This window comes from Pseudorasbora parva, chromosome 23, assembly GCF_024679245.1.
Source record: "Pseudorasbora parva isolate DD20220531a chromosome 23, ASM2467924v1, whole genome shotgun sequence".
NCBI classification, from domain to species: Eukaryota; Metazoa; Chordata; class Actinopteri; order Cypriniformes; family Gobionidae; genus Pseudorasbora; species Pseudorasbora parva.
Window position 1 is genome coordinate 33,735,892 of NC_090194.1, and position 20,425 is coordinate 33,756,316.

The 20,425-nt window shown below is 36.9% G+C and overlaps 1 protein-coding gene across 2 annotated transcripts in view; it reads left to right on the plus strand.

The window, feature by feature from the left end:
* Nucleotides 1–20,425, plus strand: part of cntnap3 (contactin associated protein family member 3) — a 183,274-nt gene that overhangs the window by 26,978 nt on the left and 135,871 nt on the right. For both annotated transcript variants that reach the window (XM_067433994.1, XM_067433993.1), the window contains exon 2: nucleotides 12,063–12,173. In XM_067433994.1, coding sequence (XP_067290095.1) covers nucleotides 12,063–12,173 — 111 coding nt within the window. The remainder of the gene's footprint in view (nucleotides 1–12,062; nucleotides 12,174–20,425) is intronic.

Consider the following 20,425-nt stretch of genomic DNA (forward strand, 5'->3'; position numbering starts at 1 on the left):
ACGTTTTGTGTAGACCCCAGTGACGGGTATGTTTAGGGGCGGGGTTTGAGGTAGGTCATTCGTACAAATTCATGCAAATTTGGAAACTCGTCAAATACGTGCGGTTTAGCAAACCTCGTAAAATATGTACGAACTGCTGTGAGATCGGGTTGAATATACTGGAGCCAAACCTGAGTCCAGAAGATTCCACAGCGTTCCCTTACACATCATTTGCATAGTTTAAACTCATGGGTGGGGATTATGCTAATTATGAATGAGCCAAATGTTTGGAATTCACTAATATATCCACACTTAACGACCGAATCCTTGGTATCCAAAGTGTTTGTGAATCCAGAGGAGATTTTTCGCTAAGCTCCATTTTACATGCAAATTAATTTCCACATATATTTATGAAGGTTTCATCAATAAGGCCTAGGGCTGTTCGATATTGAAGAAAAATGTTATATGCAATACCTTGTTAAATAACGCAATATTCTATATGCGTTGTAGAGTTGCTTTATTTTTTTCTTAAAATAAAGCAAATCTACATAATCTTGTTTTCTGTTTGAATGAAGATCATTTTTCTCACCACATTGGCAGATCATTTTGCCTGTTTTTTGAGCAAAAACTCACTTCATTTTGATTTTATTTTTAAGAAAACAAGGATAAATATCTTATGTCATTTTACTTATCTAGTAAATGCATCTTGATTTAAGAACTTTTTAGATATTTAGACTAGAAATAAGACAAAATGACTAAGTAAGATGAGCATTTTTTTGCAGTGCAACCAGGGGTGGACGACCTAAAGCGTACACTTTTCACAATGTTGAAGTAGCCTTTTAAAATCATTCAGATATTGCATGCTTTTGCGATATGTATATTGCGATATGCTCTTTTGCGATATGTATATTGCGATATGCTCTTTAGCGATATGTATATTGCGATATGCTCTTTAGCGATATGTATATTGCGATATGCTCTTTAGCGATATGTATATTGCGATATGCTCTTTTGCGATATGTATATTGCGATATGCTCTTTAGCGATATGTATATTGCGATATGCTCTTTTGCGATATGTATATTGCGATATGCTCTTTTGCGATATGTATATTGCGATATGCTCTTTTGCGATATGTATATTGCGATATGCTCTTTTGCGATATGTATATTGCGATATGCTCTTTAGCGATATGTATATTGCGATATGCTCTTTAGCGATATGTATATTGCGATATGCTCTTTTGCGATATGTATATTGCGATATGCTCTTTTGCGATATGTATATTGCGATATGCTCTTTTGCGATATGTATATTGCGATATGGTCTTTAGCGATATGTATATTGCGATATGCTCTTTAGCGATATGTATATTGCGATATGCTCTTTAGCGATATGTATATTGCGATATGCTCTTTTGCGATATGTATATTGCGATATGCTCTTTTGCGATACGTATATTGCGATTTGCACTTTTGCGATACGTATATTGCGATTTGCACTTTTGCGATATGTATATTGCGATATGCTCTTTAGCGATATGTATATTGCGATATGCTCTTTTGCGATATGTATATTGCGATATGCTCTTTTGCGATACGTATATTGCGATTTGCACTTTTGCGATACGTATATTGCGATTTGCACTTTTGCGATATGTATATTGCGATATGCTCTTTTGCGATATGTATATTCTGATATGCGATATGCACTTTTGCGATATTTCGATAATTATGAAATATTGTGCAGCCCTAATAAGGCCCATTGTTTTAGACAGTCTATGATAATAATCGATTATGATGGAATCTTTACGTCCATGTCTATCAAAATTACGGACAAGTGACTTTGTGACAACTAGCCCCGCTGTCCCCTATACAGCAAAAAGAAAAGGATCTTTTCTAAATCTGAAGTGCCACACAGACCGTCTGACGAATGTCTCTCCAATGATCCTTTGTGCAGCCGTTTGGTTTAAAAATAGGATGACGCAAGTGAGCAGCAGATGCAGAAGAGGATGACTTAATGCCACACGTTTGATCAAGACGCTTTCAGAAGACATGCCGTCTCAGGCGTCCGTATAAACCCAGGACGCAAACTACCACCCACAGATCAGGCCCGACTCGAGAGCTTATGATAATCTCAACTAGTTCTGAATTATGAATGCTGCAGAAAAAGGAATTTGTGTGTAGAGTTTCAGGCCATATATTCAGGCAGGAATATTTCCACCAGCTGAAGGACAAAACGGGTTAAACGTCCGCTGAGGTCCCTGCGAGACGAACGCACACCTAGACGTATTGAGTCACAAACCAATTCCCCGTGATTATTATTTATTTGTTGCATACGCACTGCAAAGCACAGGGAATTAAGCGAGAGAAAGCTGTAAAATGTCTCTGTGATTCTTACATTTCGCCGTAATGATGTCACAGGAGCAGGAAAACATTGCATTTCTCATATAAGCATTTCTTTATGCGTGTTTTGTTCCAAGCAAAGCTCCGTATGAAATGCGTGATGCGTTTGTCTCGCTCTTTATATATTATGCATGCCCAGCCGTCGCAGGGATGTTTCTTGACGCGCGTGCCCACCTTGTTAGAAAATGTAGCTTTGAGTTAATCTGATGGCTGCTGATGTGTTTCTGATGTCTCTGCGTGCATTGTGCTTCAGCCGTCTTTCAGAAGATAGTCTGTCATCATGACATTTTTCTTTAATTGTTTTGCATTGTTAAACAGAATAATTCTCCGCCGCTGAAGGCTGCATTGTGGCCCGTCTGTCAGGTGTGTTTACCTGAGATAAAGGCTCGGATCAAAGGGAGATGTGCAGGGGCTGACGTGCTGACAGTATGTTGCTCGGGGAGTTTGCTCAGTAGTTTCTATGTAAATTTAAATTAATAATCAGCGCAGATTGGATGTAGCCACTCATCAGATAGCGCAGCATTAGTCATTGAGTCGCAGAGCCCTGGCACCTTTCAGACGCGCGGGGGTTTGGACGTATCGTCGCATTTAACAAGTTCAGTCTTCACAGGAGCATGAGACAGCTGCAGTGACATGCAGTTAATGCTGTGTCTGCTCCTCTGTGCTTCAGTGCGGCTCTTACTGTCTAACACCTCCGGGTTTTTCTGTGAGATCTCCATAATGCGCTGTATCTCCAGAAACCAGCCCGTGGCATTACTTTTTGGACATGGCACTGTGGTGGTAATACCATGGTGTTTGTGAAGTAGGCCTACCTCAGTGCCTCATATAAACATCTCGAATGTAATGGTAATCACTCAGTGCCACGTGTGGTGTAAATTGGGACACACTCGACTGAATTTGTTTCTTTCTTCCGGAAGCCGTTTGAAGTGAAGGATTCTTGACGTTTTTGAATTGTGCCAACATGTGTTTTATTTGTACTTAATATTTGTTTATTTTATATATTGTACTTAGTATTATTATTATATTCATCTGTTGTTGTTTTAATTGTTTTTAATGATTTATACATTTATTTTATTATTCATCTGATTTCTGATTTTACTTTTTATTTCCTTACATTTATTTGTTTTTTTAATGTTTTTTGTTTCATTTGTTTTAAATATTATTTTTATTTATTTAATGTTTTTTTATTTATTTATTATTAATATCAAAAACAATTTAAATGTCTTTTGTTTTATTTATACATTTATTGTGTTCATTATTATTTCATTTAATCATCTCTTGTTTTTTAAAATATAATTTTTATATTATTATTATTATTATTATTATTATTATTATTATTATTATTATTATTATTATTATTATTATTATTATATTCATCTATTTTTATTTGCTTACATTTTTCTCTTTTTTCTCTTTTGTTATATTTGGTTTTTAATAGTGATATTTTTATGTATTATTATTAGTAGTAGTAGTAGTATTTTATGTATTCATCTGTTGTTTTTATTTAAATTATTTGTTTACATGTATTTGTTGATTTGTTTATTTTCTTTATTCTATATTTATATTAGTTTTTTATTATTTAAGATTTTTATTATTATTATTATTATTATTATTATTATTATTATTATTATTATTATTATATTCATCTGATTTCTGATTTTACTTTTTATTTGCTTACATTTATTTGTTTTTTAATGTTTTTGTTTCATTTGTTTTAAATATTATTTTTATTTATTTAATGTTTTTTTATTTATTTATTATTAATATCAAAAACAATTTAAATGCCTTTTGTTTTATTTATACATTTATTGTGTTCATTATTATTTCATTTAATAATTTCTTGTTTTTTTAAATAATTTTTTGTGTTGGTTTGTTTGTTGTTATTTTCATTATTCTATATTTTTAACATTCTGTCAATTTTTTTACATTATTAGTATTTCATCATTTATATTTATTTTTATTCATTTTCATTTTGTAAAATAACAATATTTGTTTTATGCATTATTATTAATATTAATATTAGTATTAATATTGATGTTAATATTAATATTAATATTAATTAATATTGATATTGATATTGATATTAATGAATATGTTGTAGTGGAGGAAGAACTGTGCAGCATGCATGTGAACGCTTCAATACCGTAAAACGAAATAACAAAAAACATCCCAAGTTGCTCCTCATGTGCATGACATGAATGTTGAAACTGTAAGAATCCTGTTTTATTTGCATTTAGAGTGCTGCTGATTGCATCAAGTGGCTTGTCAGAATCAATATGAAAAGATGGAGATGCAGTCATTGAGGGAAGTCTCTGAAGAGCTCATCACTCGTTCTCTTTGACCAATTATTGGACACAGAAACCTTTCTGAACACGTGCTATTGGCCGAAGCCATCTCCAGCCCGCCTAATCAATGCACGACCGTGAGCTGTATACACACACATTGCTAATCATTGTGTAGAACAATGAATGAATTGGCTCGCATGCAGGGAAAAAAAAGGCCAATGTGAAAACAGATGCGCTCACACATCCACAATCTGCTTGTTTTATAAATGCACATTCACAACCCCTGGCTCACATTTTAACAACAACATAAACATGTCAGCAAGAAACAGCTTGCCACCCATTTTAATGGCATAATCAGATGCATTGCTGAATAAAAACGTATATTCAATGAGAAAGAAAATGCTTTATTGGTCAGGAAGTGGCTGAGAATGACTAACTTACAGTGTTTTGATTTCATGTTGACTTCAGTTTTCATAAATGGATCGATCTTTTGTTGTTTTCATCTCTTGAAGTCAACTCTTCTTTGACTGTGTGAAATGGTTTAATAGTCCCTCAGCAGCTGTTGTGAGAGAAATGAGGGGAACGTTCGGTTGTCACTGCATTACTGCGTCCTCAGATAAGTCTGAATATGTAAAAGTGATATTAAATGTTACGAGAAGGTTTTATCACATCCCAGGCCACGTGTATGATGAATTAGCCTCATTAGCTCTGCTCTCCTGGCCTCATTTAGACTTCTTGGTGTTTCTGGAACTGGGAAGGAAATAGTAAAACCAGAGTGGAGATGAGCGTGGCCTTCATATCTGTCAGGACGTTACGGGTTCCTATCAATCAAATGGCTCGCTGGCATCCTTCGTTCATTACCTTCTCCATAATAAACTTTAAGAGGTTCTCAGGAAGAAGTCTATTCATTTGAAGACCCCTTCAGTTCGATTGGTGTTCATTGCTCAGATTTGTTTTTCATTGTTGGTATGTCAGATGTTTCTTCTAAAGCAGAGAGATAAAACTAAATTGAAGCATGCAGAATGAGAAAATGAACATGCAGTGAGCATTTAGATCTAAGATGAATGTGGAGAGCAGCTCAGGTGATTTGATGAGAGATGATTGAGTTCATATTGAGATGTCTAACTTTTGATTGCAAAGTCTAAATCTTGGAAGAAACGAGTCAAAGTCCAATCACACTAGAGGTCCATCATAATTCCGTCATTAAAAAATCTGTCATAGTCTATTGAGTTTTCTGACTTTTGATTGCAGACAGTTTGGGAAAGTCTAAAAGAGTGACATGTGTGAGATTCTTTTTCCTCTGTATCAACCTGTGAGAGCAGCAAAATCTTGTTCTCTGTGTAGGATGTGTTCACACTTGGCAGGTTTGGTTGGATTAAAACAAACCCTGGTGTAATTGCTCTGTTAGTGTGATTCATTTGAATAAGTGTGAACGCTGCCGCCTGAACCCTGGTGAGCACCACACAAGCAGACTGAGACTGCTGAAAGATGGGTCTTGGTCTGCAAAGACGTATAAACCAAAAACGGGACATGATATCGCAAGATGTGACCCTAAAAAGGACAAAATACTACAAGCATACCTGTTTTTCTCATCATGGTTATGATGGTGCCCATCGCAGCTCAGTATAGTAATCGACTGATATTGTTTTTTTTGATGGCCGATGTCAATATCTTAGCAGGTGACTGATGGCCATTATACATATTGCCAAACGTTTTGGGACCTTTACATGCACATGAACTTTAAAGGGGGGGTGAAATGCCGTTTCATGCATACTGAGATTTTACACTAAAGACTTGGATTCCCATCCTAAACATAGACAAAGTTTCAAAAACTAATGTTGGACGTTTGATGGAGTATTTCTGTGTCAAAAATACTCCTTCCGGTTTCTCACAAGTTTCAGAGAGTTTTTTTTGAGTATCGGTCGGCTTGACGTCGATAGAGCGGAAGGTCCTTGTATGGGCCGTACGGGTTCTTCTCCCGGTAGGGTGCGCGCGCGTGACTAGAGCGAGAGAGGAAATGCACGCCCATAAACACTGCTCTCAGCTGCAGATCCAGTCGTCCATGAACACTTATGACGCGCCGCGCTCCACTTTATTCCTATGGGTGATGTCAAACGACTTTAACGCGGCCACATAGCATTCCGGGAATGCAGCGCTGCATTTGAACCGATTTCAACGCAGAAATGACGGGAAGCTTCACAACATCACGCTTTAATCGTGTTGCAAAAGTGCATCTCCACAGTCACTGCTGTCACAGGACTTCACGAAATCAACAGTTACCAAAGAAGTGTGTTTTGACGGAGCGGTCCTAACGATAAAGGTTCATGGTCATGCTTTGGAAACAGGCGGTGAGTAAAACTGCTTCGAATGTCTATGTTGTCGCGTAAGTAAACATCAGTAAACAACACAATCGTGTATAACGTTAGTTCATTTATCAATGGAGCATGCGATCTATGGTGTGTGTTTAAATACATTTGTTTAGCTGACCACTATAGGTGTCAGTTTGTTTATTGTAAAACCACCCAAACATAAACCAAGCGTTCTCACAAAGCGTGCTTCGTCATTCAAATGCGCTAACGGTTACTCCATTGCTGTTCTCTGTATAACGTTACACTAGTCTGACGTGCAAAACCGTTTTGCTTGCTACTTCTAAGGTTTAGTCGCATACAATAGTCCATAAACTGAATCATGTCCTCATAAACTGCGAGTAAAGACACACAAATGTTGACAGGCCACAAAATACAGTCCATACCACAGAGACGGACGTCCTGATGCTGCTGTTTCTCCTGTTCAATTTATTTCATCCTCCGGATCTGATTCTGGATCATATCTGTATTAGCTGAATCTGATTGATAGCTATGGTTTATTTAGGGTAGCGTTTTCTTCTCCACGCTTGAGGACGTCACCGATTTGTGTGCACTCGTCATTCTTTAGCTCCGCCCACTCGATACGCCTCCAGGCGCTTGTTTTTTTTTGTGGAAAGACTCGGTACAGCCTATATTTCTTTTATAAATATAATAAAACTAAAGACTTTTCGGAGATATGAAGGATGCAATACTACTTTATAGGTACTCAAGATTGACATGAGATTGACCGAAACTGAGTGTTTCACCCCCCCTTTAATGACCTCCCATTCTTAACCCATAGGGTTTAATAAGGAGTTGGCCCACGCTTTGCAGCTGTAATCCTTCAACTCTTCTGGAAAGGCTTTTCACAAGGTTTAGGAGTGTGTTTTTGGGGTTTTTTGACCATTCTTCTAGAAGCGAGGCAAATACTCTTCCATCAAATTGCCAGACAGAGAAGCGTGATTGGTCACTCCAGAGAACACGTCTCCTCTGCTCTAGAGTCCAGTGGTGGCTGCTTTACTCCACTTTATCCCACGCTTTGCATTGCACTTGGTGATGTAAGGCTTGGATGAGCTGCTACACACTGTTTTTTGAGCTCATCTGAAGGACACATGCAGTTTAGAGGTCAGCTGACTTTGCAGAAAGTTGGTAACTTCTATGCACTGTGATCCTCAACATGTGCTGACCCCGCTTTGTGATTTTTCATGGCCTACCACTTTGTGGCTTGTGAGTTACTGTTATTTTAATTGCTTCCACTTTGTTATAATCCCACTAACAACTGATCCTAGATTATTTAGTAGTGAGGAAATTGCACAGGTGTCAACCTATCACGGTACCACGCTTGAGTTCACTGAGCTCATTGAGAGCGGCCCATTCCTTCACTAATGTGTGTAAAAAAATGTATACACCTGTGGTCATGGAAGTGACTGGAACATCTGAATTCAATGATTTGGAGGGGTGTCCCAATACTTTTGGCAATAGTGTATATGTATTTAACTTCTACAGTGAAGAATATACAGTGTATACAGTTTTTACGCCATTTCTGTTCCTGAAAACTGTTTAACCTACCCCAAAAGCACTGTTTGTATCTTTGTTCTGTTGAATGTTGGCCTGCTGAATGTTAAATGGATCCAACCCACGTTCATTAGAAATTATTTGATGATGCAGAATTAAACTTGCTAGTAACTTAATGCATTTTTTTTTTAACTTTGCTGATTTAAAGCTTGATCAAAACACTAACTATTTCAATGACAAAAGAGAGCAAGTGGCAAAATTTGGTATTGGCCAATCATTGTTCGTTAAAATCCATATCGTATCAGTGCATCCCTAGTTTTTACACTTCATTAATACTTCTATTTCCTCTTTTTTAATCTTCTTTTCCCCTGTTTTGGCATCAAATATACTTAGATAACATCTGGAAATATGAAAAACTGTTGTGCAATATTGTGGTTAAAAAAAAACAGTTATTGGGCTTTTATGTCAAAGAAGACACTCAGGAAAAAGGCTGCATTTATTTGATCAAAAATACAGTAAAACAGCAATATTGTGAAATATTATTACAATTTAAAATAAGTTTTTTCTGCGTGACTATATAGTAAAGTGTATTTTATTTCTGTGATCAAAGCTGAATTTTCAGCATCATTACTGCAGTCTTCCGTGTCACATGATCCTTCAGAAATCATAATAATATGCTCATTAGCGGCTCAATTTTTTTATTTTTTTATTTAAAAACATATGCGATATTGTCAAATCATTAGTGATCTTCTTTCAAGTGTTAAGGCAATGTGAGCGGCTTTCTGTAGACCAGGTTTGTTTGAAGTCAGCTAGTCGACCGTTACTACCTCCCTTCGCATTTTGATTTGAGCGTGACTGAACCGAAAGCCTCCATACTGCGACAGAATCTTCTCCACCGCCAGCGGCCGCAGGATGGGCGGCAGGGCCACTGTATTGATCAGCGGTTGTCTCCAATTCTCTTTGACTTACTGAATACACAGAAAAGAATAGAACCGCTTGTGGGCCAGAAGGACGTGTTTTAGGAAAAATGACAAAATCACAACTGCGACAAGCCATCACAGGGCCCAGAGCTTTCACTGTTTGTGAAAACGTATGGCCTGCTCAGATATGGAAATAAAATGCTTTTTTTCTACAGTATGACAGTCTCAGAATGATGTATTAGAGAGAAAATGATTGCAGCAATTCAGCTCGGGCATCAACTCTGTCCTATTGACTGTTCCTGTGCTTTACACACTAGACTAACACACTATATAGAGCTTCAGGAGCTGATTATACGAGCCAGGACAGGGACAATTATGTCACGACGTATATATTATTCAATACACACTCTGGGAATAACTATTACCATAAAAGTAATAGGGAGTGTTATTGCATTCCTGTGGGAATGCAAACAAGGCTATGGTTATGTGCGGTTTGTAACATAAAACTAGAGGAGTAATGTACAATATTCACAAACACATACACCGCTTTCTCTTTAAATTTGTAAAGAAATGGCGCTCACACATATATAAATTATAATGCACTATAAAAATGCTTGGTTTTATATAAATCAGGTTGCCTGAATGAGTGTTTCATATGGAGAAAAATGGGTCAGCTTTGGGGAAAGGGCTTTTTTTCTGTAGGTAAAAGCATTTTAAACAGTCTTCAATTTCTTATGAACTTGAATAGTAACCGTAAAGCTGGATGGGCTTTGAAAAACATCTTCAAGTGCTCCAATTTCAGAGCACTAATGTGAGGGGATGAACAATTGTGGTGATGTATATTTGAATACACACACATACATGTATTTACATATTCACATATTTAATACATAATAAGTATACGCCGTACACACACATACTATATTACACAACACAAACTTTTATTTAAATTCAATTAATCGCAATTAATCGTTTGGCGGCACTGAAAATAACATTTGTCTTCATATGGCCAGATTTAATAAACAGAGCAAATTAGCGTGAGAGTGCTATTGATCGTTCACAAAGACTTTAGTTACTGTTGCTATGTCCGACAAGCCGCGCTTTTACACCACACACACACTATGTTGTCAAAAGTACCGACCGTGATATCAAATTACGGTACTGACATTTTATGTGATGCATTGAGAGCTGTTGAGCGGAATCACAAAGAGGATACTAACGGTGCACTGACAGACAGGACAGAGCAGGTTACTTTTATTTTGAAACAAAGTGTCAACTCGACGATTAAAATTTGTAATCGTTTAAAGAAATGTAAACAATAAATACTGTTTTGTGGCTCTTTAATGCGTGGTGACAGGTCGCCTCAGCTAAAGCTGCTCGAGAACCGATCATCTCTTCCTTTTAGTTAATTTATAGTATCAAATAAACATGAATGAGCTTCAGAAGGAGTGTTGTTTCAACCGAAAGACGTCAGTACACACCGACATCCACCGACGTTAATCTACAAACTCATTAACAGGCAGGTTTAAGACTTTTTTGGGTGTTAAATAATGGTGCAAATGCCAGAACAACTAGCACAAACCTTAGTAAATCGCTTGCATGATTCATTTAAAAGTTCTCCTCCAATACATGTTTTGCATCTGAAAGTGAAACTCCTAGGCCCTTAGTCTTCATCAAAATCTCTGAAACAACTTTCTTTTCCTTTCAGCTGACGTCATCAGTCCCATTTTACTGTTACATTGAGACTGTTCTTACCATCAATTAAAAAAGTACTGCCTTCTATTTTTTTTCTTGTATAATAGGACGTTTTACTCAGATTAATGTTACATTATGGAAATAAATGGGTTGGTTAATGTTTACTTTTAAACATATGGGTTTAAGCATCAAGTATATACAGATAAAGTATAACTTTATCATGTAAAAGTCATTTTACTTTTCATCTTCTTCCTTTTTTTTGTTGCATAACTTGGATAACTACATTTATTATATAATGATTTTTTTCAGTAAAATTCAGTAAAACTGAATAACTTTCAAAGCAGCTGGAAAATGAAAACTTTGTGTTGAAAAGTTGATTTGTGCTGTACTGTATGCAATGCTGAGGTTAAAAAGAATATATAGCAATGTTTACAAAGTACTTTTAAATCAAAAGTTGATAAAATATGTTTTAATGTCATCATTATCCATTTATTTGATTAAAAGCAGTAAAAAATAATGTGAAATTTTACAATTTAATGTATTACAAATATTACACAGTAATATTAATAATATAGTAAATAAAGTAAATAATGTAAATTTTCTGTTGTAATGTATAGTAAAATGTAATTTATTCCTGTGATCAAAGCTGAATTTTCAGTGTCACTGGTGAATTTGAAAAAAATCCCACTGTTTTTGTGGAAATTGCTGGATTATTTGATGAATAGAAAGTTCAATAGAACAGTATTTATTTGAAATGGATATCTTTTAAACATTATAAATGTCTTTAATGTCACTTTTGATCAATTTAATGTGTTCTAGCTGAATAAAAGTATGAATTTCTTTCCAATAAAATAAATAAATCGTACTGACCCTAAACTTTTGCCCAGTGTATGTAAACTCTGTGTTTTGTGTCTGTAGAGAGCTGTGATTCTCCGCTGGTGTCCGGTTTGCCTCAGTCGGCCTTCACGAGTTCATCAGAGCTGTCGAGCAGTCATGGGCCGGGCTACGCCAAACTCAACCGCAGAGATGGTAATGAAACACCTTTAATCATTATTCACAGCTAAAGAGACGGTACTGCTTCATCATTTGCACCATTGTGCGATATTTTATGATTATCAGTTTTGTAAAACTCGCCACGATAGGGTGAGGCAGTTGTTGATGGTTGCCAGGGTGTTGCTATGTGGCTGTTAGGGAGTTCTGATTGGTTCCTAACCAGCTGATATGTGGTTGCCAGCGTGTTCTGCTTTTTCTGCTTTTTAAATTGTGGTGGCACATTCAGTTTGGGGAACTTCCACTCAAAAAGACTGAAATGAATAATTTCAAATGATAAGGGTGTGCTACAAATAATCCTTATCCGTCAGTTTGACTGAGTCAGCTGTCACTTTTCCTTCATGTTTCATTTTCAGACAGCAGAAGAATAATGTAATGCTTGGCATTTTTAATGTGACGTGGTATCCCAAGATTGTCTGTGGCAAGAGCTCTTTACAGCCGCTGCGTTCTTTTCCTCCTAATTCTTTTCTTTTTTCTTCTCATTCCACTGTAACAATATGAAAAAAGACAACATATAATGCTCACTTGTTGTCTTGATTTAATTTAGGATATATCCCATGAATAATTTACTGGAATGCAATCTCTCCTTTTTCTCTCCAAATCCGCACGTCTCTTTCCAGGTTTGTTTTCACACGGATGCTTTAAAATGTAATTGTCTTCCCTTTTCACTTCTAATCCCTATTAGTAGTGTTTACTGGCAAAGCAGGTAAATACAATTTATTATCTCTCAAAATGTTACATAATACAGACATATACTGCCTGGATTTAAATAGGCAAACCTTCAAGAGTCTATGGTTGCAGTATAATTATTGCAGTGATTATTATGTTTCTAGCATGTTATATGTTTGGTAAAGTTCTTCTAACCCGAATTGATGCAGTGTAGCTTTTCATTTCTTAATCAACCATGTAGGACACATTATGGCACACGATCTTGACCAAAAATTGGTGCACTTCTTGATGGAAATAACATAACATTTATTTCCATCAAGAGTGAATAGTGAGGAACTGACCGCGCCTCCAAATGAGTCCAAATGAGTCCAAATGAGGGGCGTAGACAAAACATTTCAGATAGAAGAGCACTTCAAAAGAGTCTGCACACTCTGCCAAGAAAAAATCATTGGATGCGAGATAAAATCAATGCTTTTACTAAGAGAAAAAAAAGGTAAATGTTTTGTGTGACCTTTTTCAATGCCAAGTTTACAATAGGCTTATTCGACTTGATGCAGCGATGCGCAGACCGATTGGCAGCTGACTTCAAGCAGTGCATTCTGGTTTGAAATTTTGTCCGACAGTGGGTACGTACAGTGTGTGTGGAATGTATTCAGACCCACTTAAATTTTTCAGTCTTCGTTATATTGCAGCCATTTGCTAAAATCATTGAAGTTCTTATTTTCTCTCATTAATGTACACACAGCACCCCATATTGGCATATAAACTAAATTTTCCACATTTTTGCAGATTTATTAAAAAAGAAAAACTGAAATATCACATGGTCCTAAGTATTCAGACCCTTTGCTGTGGCACTCATATATTTAACTCAGGTGCTGTCCATTTCTTCTGATGATCCTTGAGATGGTTCTACACCTTCATTTGAGTCCAGCTGTGTTTGATTATATGGATTGGACTTGATTAGGAAAGCCACACACCTGTCTATATAAGACCTTACAGCTCACAGTGCATGTCAGCGCAAATGAGAATCATGAGGTCAAAGGAACTGCCTGAAGAGTTCAGAGGCAAAAATGTGGCAAGGCAAAGATCTGGCCAAGGTTACAAAAAATACTGCTGCACTTAAGGTTCCTAAGAGCACAGTGGCCTCCATAATCCTAAATAGAAGACGTTTGGGATGACCAGAACACTTGCTAGAGCTGGCCGTCAGGGCAAACTGAGCTATCGGGGATAAGAGCTTTGGTGAGAGAGGTAAAGAAGAACCCAAAGATCACTGTGGCTAAGCTCAAGAGATGCAGTCGGAAGAAGGGAGAAAGTTGTAGAATGTCAACCATCACTGCAGCCCTCCACCTGTCGGGGCTTTATGGAAGAGTGGCCCGACGGAAGCCTCTCCTCAGTGCAAGACAGATGAAAGTGTGCTAAAAAACACCTGAAGGACTTCAAGATGGTGAGAAATAAGATTCTCTGGTCTGATAAGAACTTTTTGGCCTTAATTCTAAGCGGTATGTGTGGAGAAAAACATCTCCTGTCCAATACAGTCCCAACAGTGAAGCATGGTGGTGGCAGCATCATGCTGTGGGGGTGTTTTTCAGCTGCAGGGACAGGACGACTGGTTGCAATCGAGGGAAAGATGAATGCAGCCAAGTACAGGGATATCCTGGACGAAAACCTTCTCCAGAGTGCTCAAGACCTCAGACTGGGCCGAAGGTTCACCTTCCAACAAGACGATGACCCTAAGCACACCGCTAAAATAATGAAGGAGTGGCTTCACAACAACTCCGTGACTGTTCTTGAATGGCCCAGCCAGAGCCTTAACTTAAACCCAATTGAGCATATCTGGAGAGACCTGAAAATGGCTGTCAACCAGCATTTACCATCCGACAGAACTGGAGAGGATCTGCAAGGAGGAATGGCAAAGGATCCCCAAAATTGTTCATAGATCATTGCTGCATCTTTCCCAAAAAGACTCATGGCTGTATTAGATCAAAAGGGTGCTTCTACTAAATACTGAGCAAAGGGTCTGAATACTTAGGATCCTGTGATTTCAAGTTTTCTTTTTTAATAAATCTGCACACACACACACACACACACACACACACACACACACACACACACACACACACACACACACACACACACACACACACACACACACACACACACACACACACACACACACACAAAAAAAAAATCTGTGTTTTCTGTTAACTCCTTACCTGTTACCTGGCATTTAGACATACTCATAGTATAAAGACAGCTGCTCGTACAATATTCTGAATATACACATAACCAATATATATTTAGGAAGCCAACACTTGAGAGTTTAAAGCTGAATACTCAGAATTACTCTCAGTTATTAATATAGAGATATATAGGCTGAAACATTAACAATATATATATATATATATATATATATATATATATATATATATATATATATATATATATATATATATATATATATATATATATAATGTATAAAAATATTATGTAAATGTAGTATAACGACTTATAACTACAACTAAATTGAAGGCACAAGTGTGGTCATGCTTTATTTAAAATCTGATGTCCAAAACTATTAATTTTATGAAACATTTTCTAAGACCATGTCTGCATTGTTTTTTTAGATTGTTTTTATCAAATAAGTTTGTTGGCCTGAAGACACGTTTGCAGTCTTTTGTCTAATGTCTGGCGAGGAGAACAGCTCAATTAATGCTACAGTGTGCTCACTCGACGATCGTTTAACATGTTTGAATGTCTGAGACGTAATCCTCATTATTGTTTTGTTATGAATCCTTTGTTTTGTAACAGCCATTATTCAAATCCATCATGTGCAAACAATATTCACGCAACGCATCATGGGGCGTCGGGAAAGGGTGGATAGAACTTTTCCAAATCTTAAATCATGATTTAAAGATTATTTTAAATCTGTGGTATTTTTTTAAACTGGTTTTAAAGTGTTGTTAAGGGTTTTGAAAATGAACTTTATATTCACTACACTTGTGTAGTGTAGTGCATATCTCTGACACTTTATATTCATATTTATTTACAATGTACCAGGTTGATCCACTGATCACATCTGAGGAAAAACTAATTATTTGGCTTACCATGTGAGTGGCATCGTAAGATGCTCCATTTTGTTTGAGGTACTTAGTAACATATGAACTAGATGTACATGAGCAGAACTTTATATTCTGCTTTGCTTTTTCAGTGATATCTGTAACATGATTAGTTTTAAATTAAATTCTCATCACAAAGTCTATAAACAGTTTCTGCAGTTTATTTATCTAAGAATATCACAGATCTACAGTTATGTGCAGTTATTTGAGTTTTATTTTCTGCACGTCTTTTAATGTAGTACAGATGATTACAGATATACCTGTCCCTAATCTATATATATTGGTCTCCCTTTTGCTGTTAAAACAGCTCTGACCCGTCGAGGCATGGACTCCACTAGACTCCTGAAGGTGTGCTGTGGTATCTGGCACCAAGATGTTAAAAGGAGATCCTTTTTGTCCTGTAAGTTGTGAGGTGGGGCCTCCATGAATCAGACTTGTTTGTTCAGCACATCCCACAGATGCTCGATTGGATTGAGATCTAGGAACCTCATCAGGTTCAGTAAGATTCAGCGGTTCATCGCATTCGCTGCGCTTGAATTGTGGCATTCGGTGTGTTTGTGAATGCGACCGACAGGTGACCACATTAAAGATGAATTCAAAGAACGGCCTGCCTGGCATTTCAAGAGGTAATAGATAGACTTAAAGAATCATTTTAGCCTATTGCACGCCGCTGCAGCGCTGTGTTAAGTGCAAACACGTTTCCCCCAGAAGCTGACAACATTAATGACTGGAGTAGGAGGAAGTGTAATTGTTGTACCTCATGGAAAATAGCCTTCAAAGGCGCGCGCTTTGATTTTGTGCGCGCACACACGTTCCTAAACAAACAAACACACTCAGTGTAGGAGGCTCTGAGAGCAGCACCCTTCAAAGGCTGCCGCATTCAGTCTGATGTTTCTACTTAAAGGCCGCAGAGAAAAAAGCGGAGGCTGCAGTCACCTCATCCGCTCACCTTCCCGTCAGAGACTGACATCAAACTCAACACGCTCCGAATGAAACGCAGCTGAACACGCTGGACTCCGTGGGCTTTGTGAGAGAGATGAGCTTCTGTTTGGAGGGCTTTTAATCTCTTTGATTCTAAATGAACTTTTTTTCAAAGTTTTGGTTGTTTTTCTCATGTTTCATTCAACGGCTGGGTGATATATGATGTAATTTTAAGACAGGAGGAATTGTATTTCATAATAATGATATATACACTACTGTCCAAAAGTTTGGGACCAGTAAGTTCACAATGATCTAACATATTTGTATGTAAAGAAATGCTGTTGTTTTGAACTTTCTGTTCATCAAAGAATCCTGAAAAAAAAGTATCACAGTTTCCACAAAAACATGAAGCACAACGGTTTTCAACATTGATAATGCTCATAAATGTTTCTTGAGCATCAAATCCTCATATTATTATGATTTCTGAAGGATCATGTGACACTGAAGACTGGAGTAATGATGCTGAAAATCACAGGAATAAATTACGGTTATAAAATACTTATATTATAAAAAACATTAAAACATCTTACCAACCCTACATTTGAAAGAATGGTAGTGTACTTATTTTTGCTATTTTTAATTTTCTTTTAAAATATATGAACGAAGAAATAAAAATATAAGGATCGATACAAATGAAGACACAAATAAAGCTACAGTAGGTTTAGTTAATGTAGAAATAAATGTAAAAGTGTAAAAATAAAACACTGCATAGTCTTCTACTATAAGAATTAAATATAAATCGATTCTTATTAAAGTTACAAAAAGTTTTTCAGTTAAGAGCAATAAATCACTCTTTACATTAAGCACACTCTGCTCTTTATTTTCACATTCATGTATGTTTCATCACTTTATAAAGTGTCATTACCTAAGTATAATGTGGTCCGCGGATATATTTACATACCGCTATATAAATGATATAGCAAAATCGCTTTCATTTTCACATAATATACGTGCAGCTTTACCTCTTTTCTCACAGTGTCTAAAATGGTTCGATAAATAATTGGTCTGATTGGTCAGACTGCCCAGTCTGTTGTGATTGGTCTATTGCTTACAGTGCATGTCGGAAATGAAACTGTCATTAGCATATCTGACTCTCAGCTCCGGAGGCTTCTTCAGTACTTGATGCAGCACAGTGATACAAACAGTAACAATGGTGTCCTCATCCTTTGGACTGCTGGAATTGCGCTAAAATGGATTTGCTTTTGCTGCATAAAAAGCATAGGTGTGGAAGCATAGGTGCTATAGGTGTTTCTGCAAATCACGTGCCCTCAAGGAAAATAACTTGGCGTCAAGTGGTTCCATGCAACTATAATGAGTCATTTTTACAAATAACTATTTCGTTATACAAACAAAAGAAATTCAAGTAAAGCTGACAAAATGTCTCTGAGTAAATACAAACCATTTGAATTTGTTACCGTTACATAACATTTATATGTGCAGTTTACTTAATAATGTTATGTTACATTTTTAAAAGTTTATTATGTTAGGTGAACACATTTATCAATTTAATTTACATTATCAAATTAACTATTTGCTCTGCAAGTGTAAGTGGAAAACTATTAAATAACAAAATGCGTAAATAACTCATTGGACAAACTCAATTTAATACAATAAATATGTGTATATGAGTGCCCACAGCCTCACAGGCACCATTCTTGTGTATAATGTTAACCACAAAATTACAGAAACTCAAATGTCCAACATAACTGAACATTAAACACTAACATAAACTAACATCTTTCCCTTTACTGAAAAAAACATAAAATAGCACTTTAATCCCTAAATTTACTCTCCTAACGCAGTCTCTTGTAGCCTAGAAATCAAGAAGTACCCTAGCGTCAGCAAATCTAATCTGCCGCGAGTGTCGTCTAGCAACTCTCACTACCCTTCTGAGCTATAAACGCCAAACTCTGGTCCGGCCAATCACATCGTGTATAGAGTCGGTGGGCGGGGCCATAATGACGATGGCTGAGTTATGCTTGCGTGCTGGCGATCGGCGGTCTTTCGAATCAGCTTTGACTGCGATTCTGGAAGACTTGGAGTTAAGCTTTTCTCTGAGAAAAGAACAAAGAGCGGCACTGAAGTCATTCTTAAAAAGGGAAGATGTGTTCGGAGTTTTGCTGACCGGATACAGCGAATATTTAATCTATCAACGAGCTCCGCTTCACCTTCATTGCTCTGGTTGGTTGTAGCGCTATCCTATCGCGTGCAGAGGGAGTTTGAAAGACAACCGTTTATCCCGCCCCTCAGATTGAGCTGTCAATGGTGAGTTTCCAGACCAAACATCTTGATGTGGGTCTGGCTTGTCAGGCTAAGTCCCTTGCAAAGCATCCGCTGATCCACTGCCCAGTTTGTTTGTTTTACTCAGCAATCTTAAGTTGACCAAACAAATACTTTTTAAAGTAAAGCTGTCAATACTCATTTTTAGTAGAAACAACTCAGTACATTTAAGTTCATGTAGTTGCATGAGTTTTTTAAAGTAATGTGAACAAGATGCCTTGAGTGCAACTAACAACAATAAAAGTAATTGACAGTAAAACCTGTCTTATTGGTCAGAGAGTAGTGCACCTGTTTACATTCCTCTGTATCATCCATCAAGACGGATTGACAAGTTCGCTCTGGGGGCTCCTTTAAAGTAGTTTTTTTTGTTTTTTGTTTTTTAGTAATTTCACTTTAATGGCAATGAGAAAGTTATTAGTCAGTTGTTGAAATGTCTTATTTTCCAAAAGTCACTTTAGTCAATTCCTTGGTATTATATTCCTCAAACCAGCCCAAAAAAGTCCACCTCTTTGGACAATAAGACCGTAAACAGTAGCAAATTTACTAAATGTGCAAATGGAAACATTGCAAATGATGAAAGCAGAATTCAAAATGCACCAATGAAGAGACAGATCCACAGTAGAGGGAGGTGTAATGCCGTCCGTTTTTCAGAGTTTAACACAGCACAAGGAACACCGTTGTTTACTTGCTACTCGTGGAATCCTGTCACTGCAACTGTAACAATCGTAAAAACTTGCAGCGTGGCAACTGAAAGCCGGCTCATACACACACACCGTCATTCATCTTGAAATCATACGATTCGTTTTGCGTCTTCTGATTGGTTTCTGTGAATTTTGCTGATAAAGTGAATTGCCATTTAGCAGTTTCTGCCTACGAACCTGTATTTATAAGTGGGCTGACACTGGGATTTAGCAGATTTAAAAGCAAAGCATTTGATGAATGTATAATGTGCGGAGAGCATTCATTCAATAAGATTATCTCAGTTTTGATGGAGGTGGCGTTAAGCAGCTTTTGCATCTGAACTCATATATATATATATAATGTAGTTAGAGTGGGAATTAAAGCTTCATCCGGACAGCATTCTTGAAATGCATGGTGAACTGAAGCGCAATTATACAACATTTCAATATGAAGCGGCACTCTTTGCTTTTTAACCACAAAAACTCAACAGAATCAGACACTGCT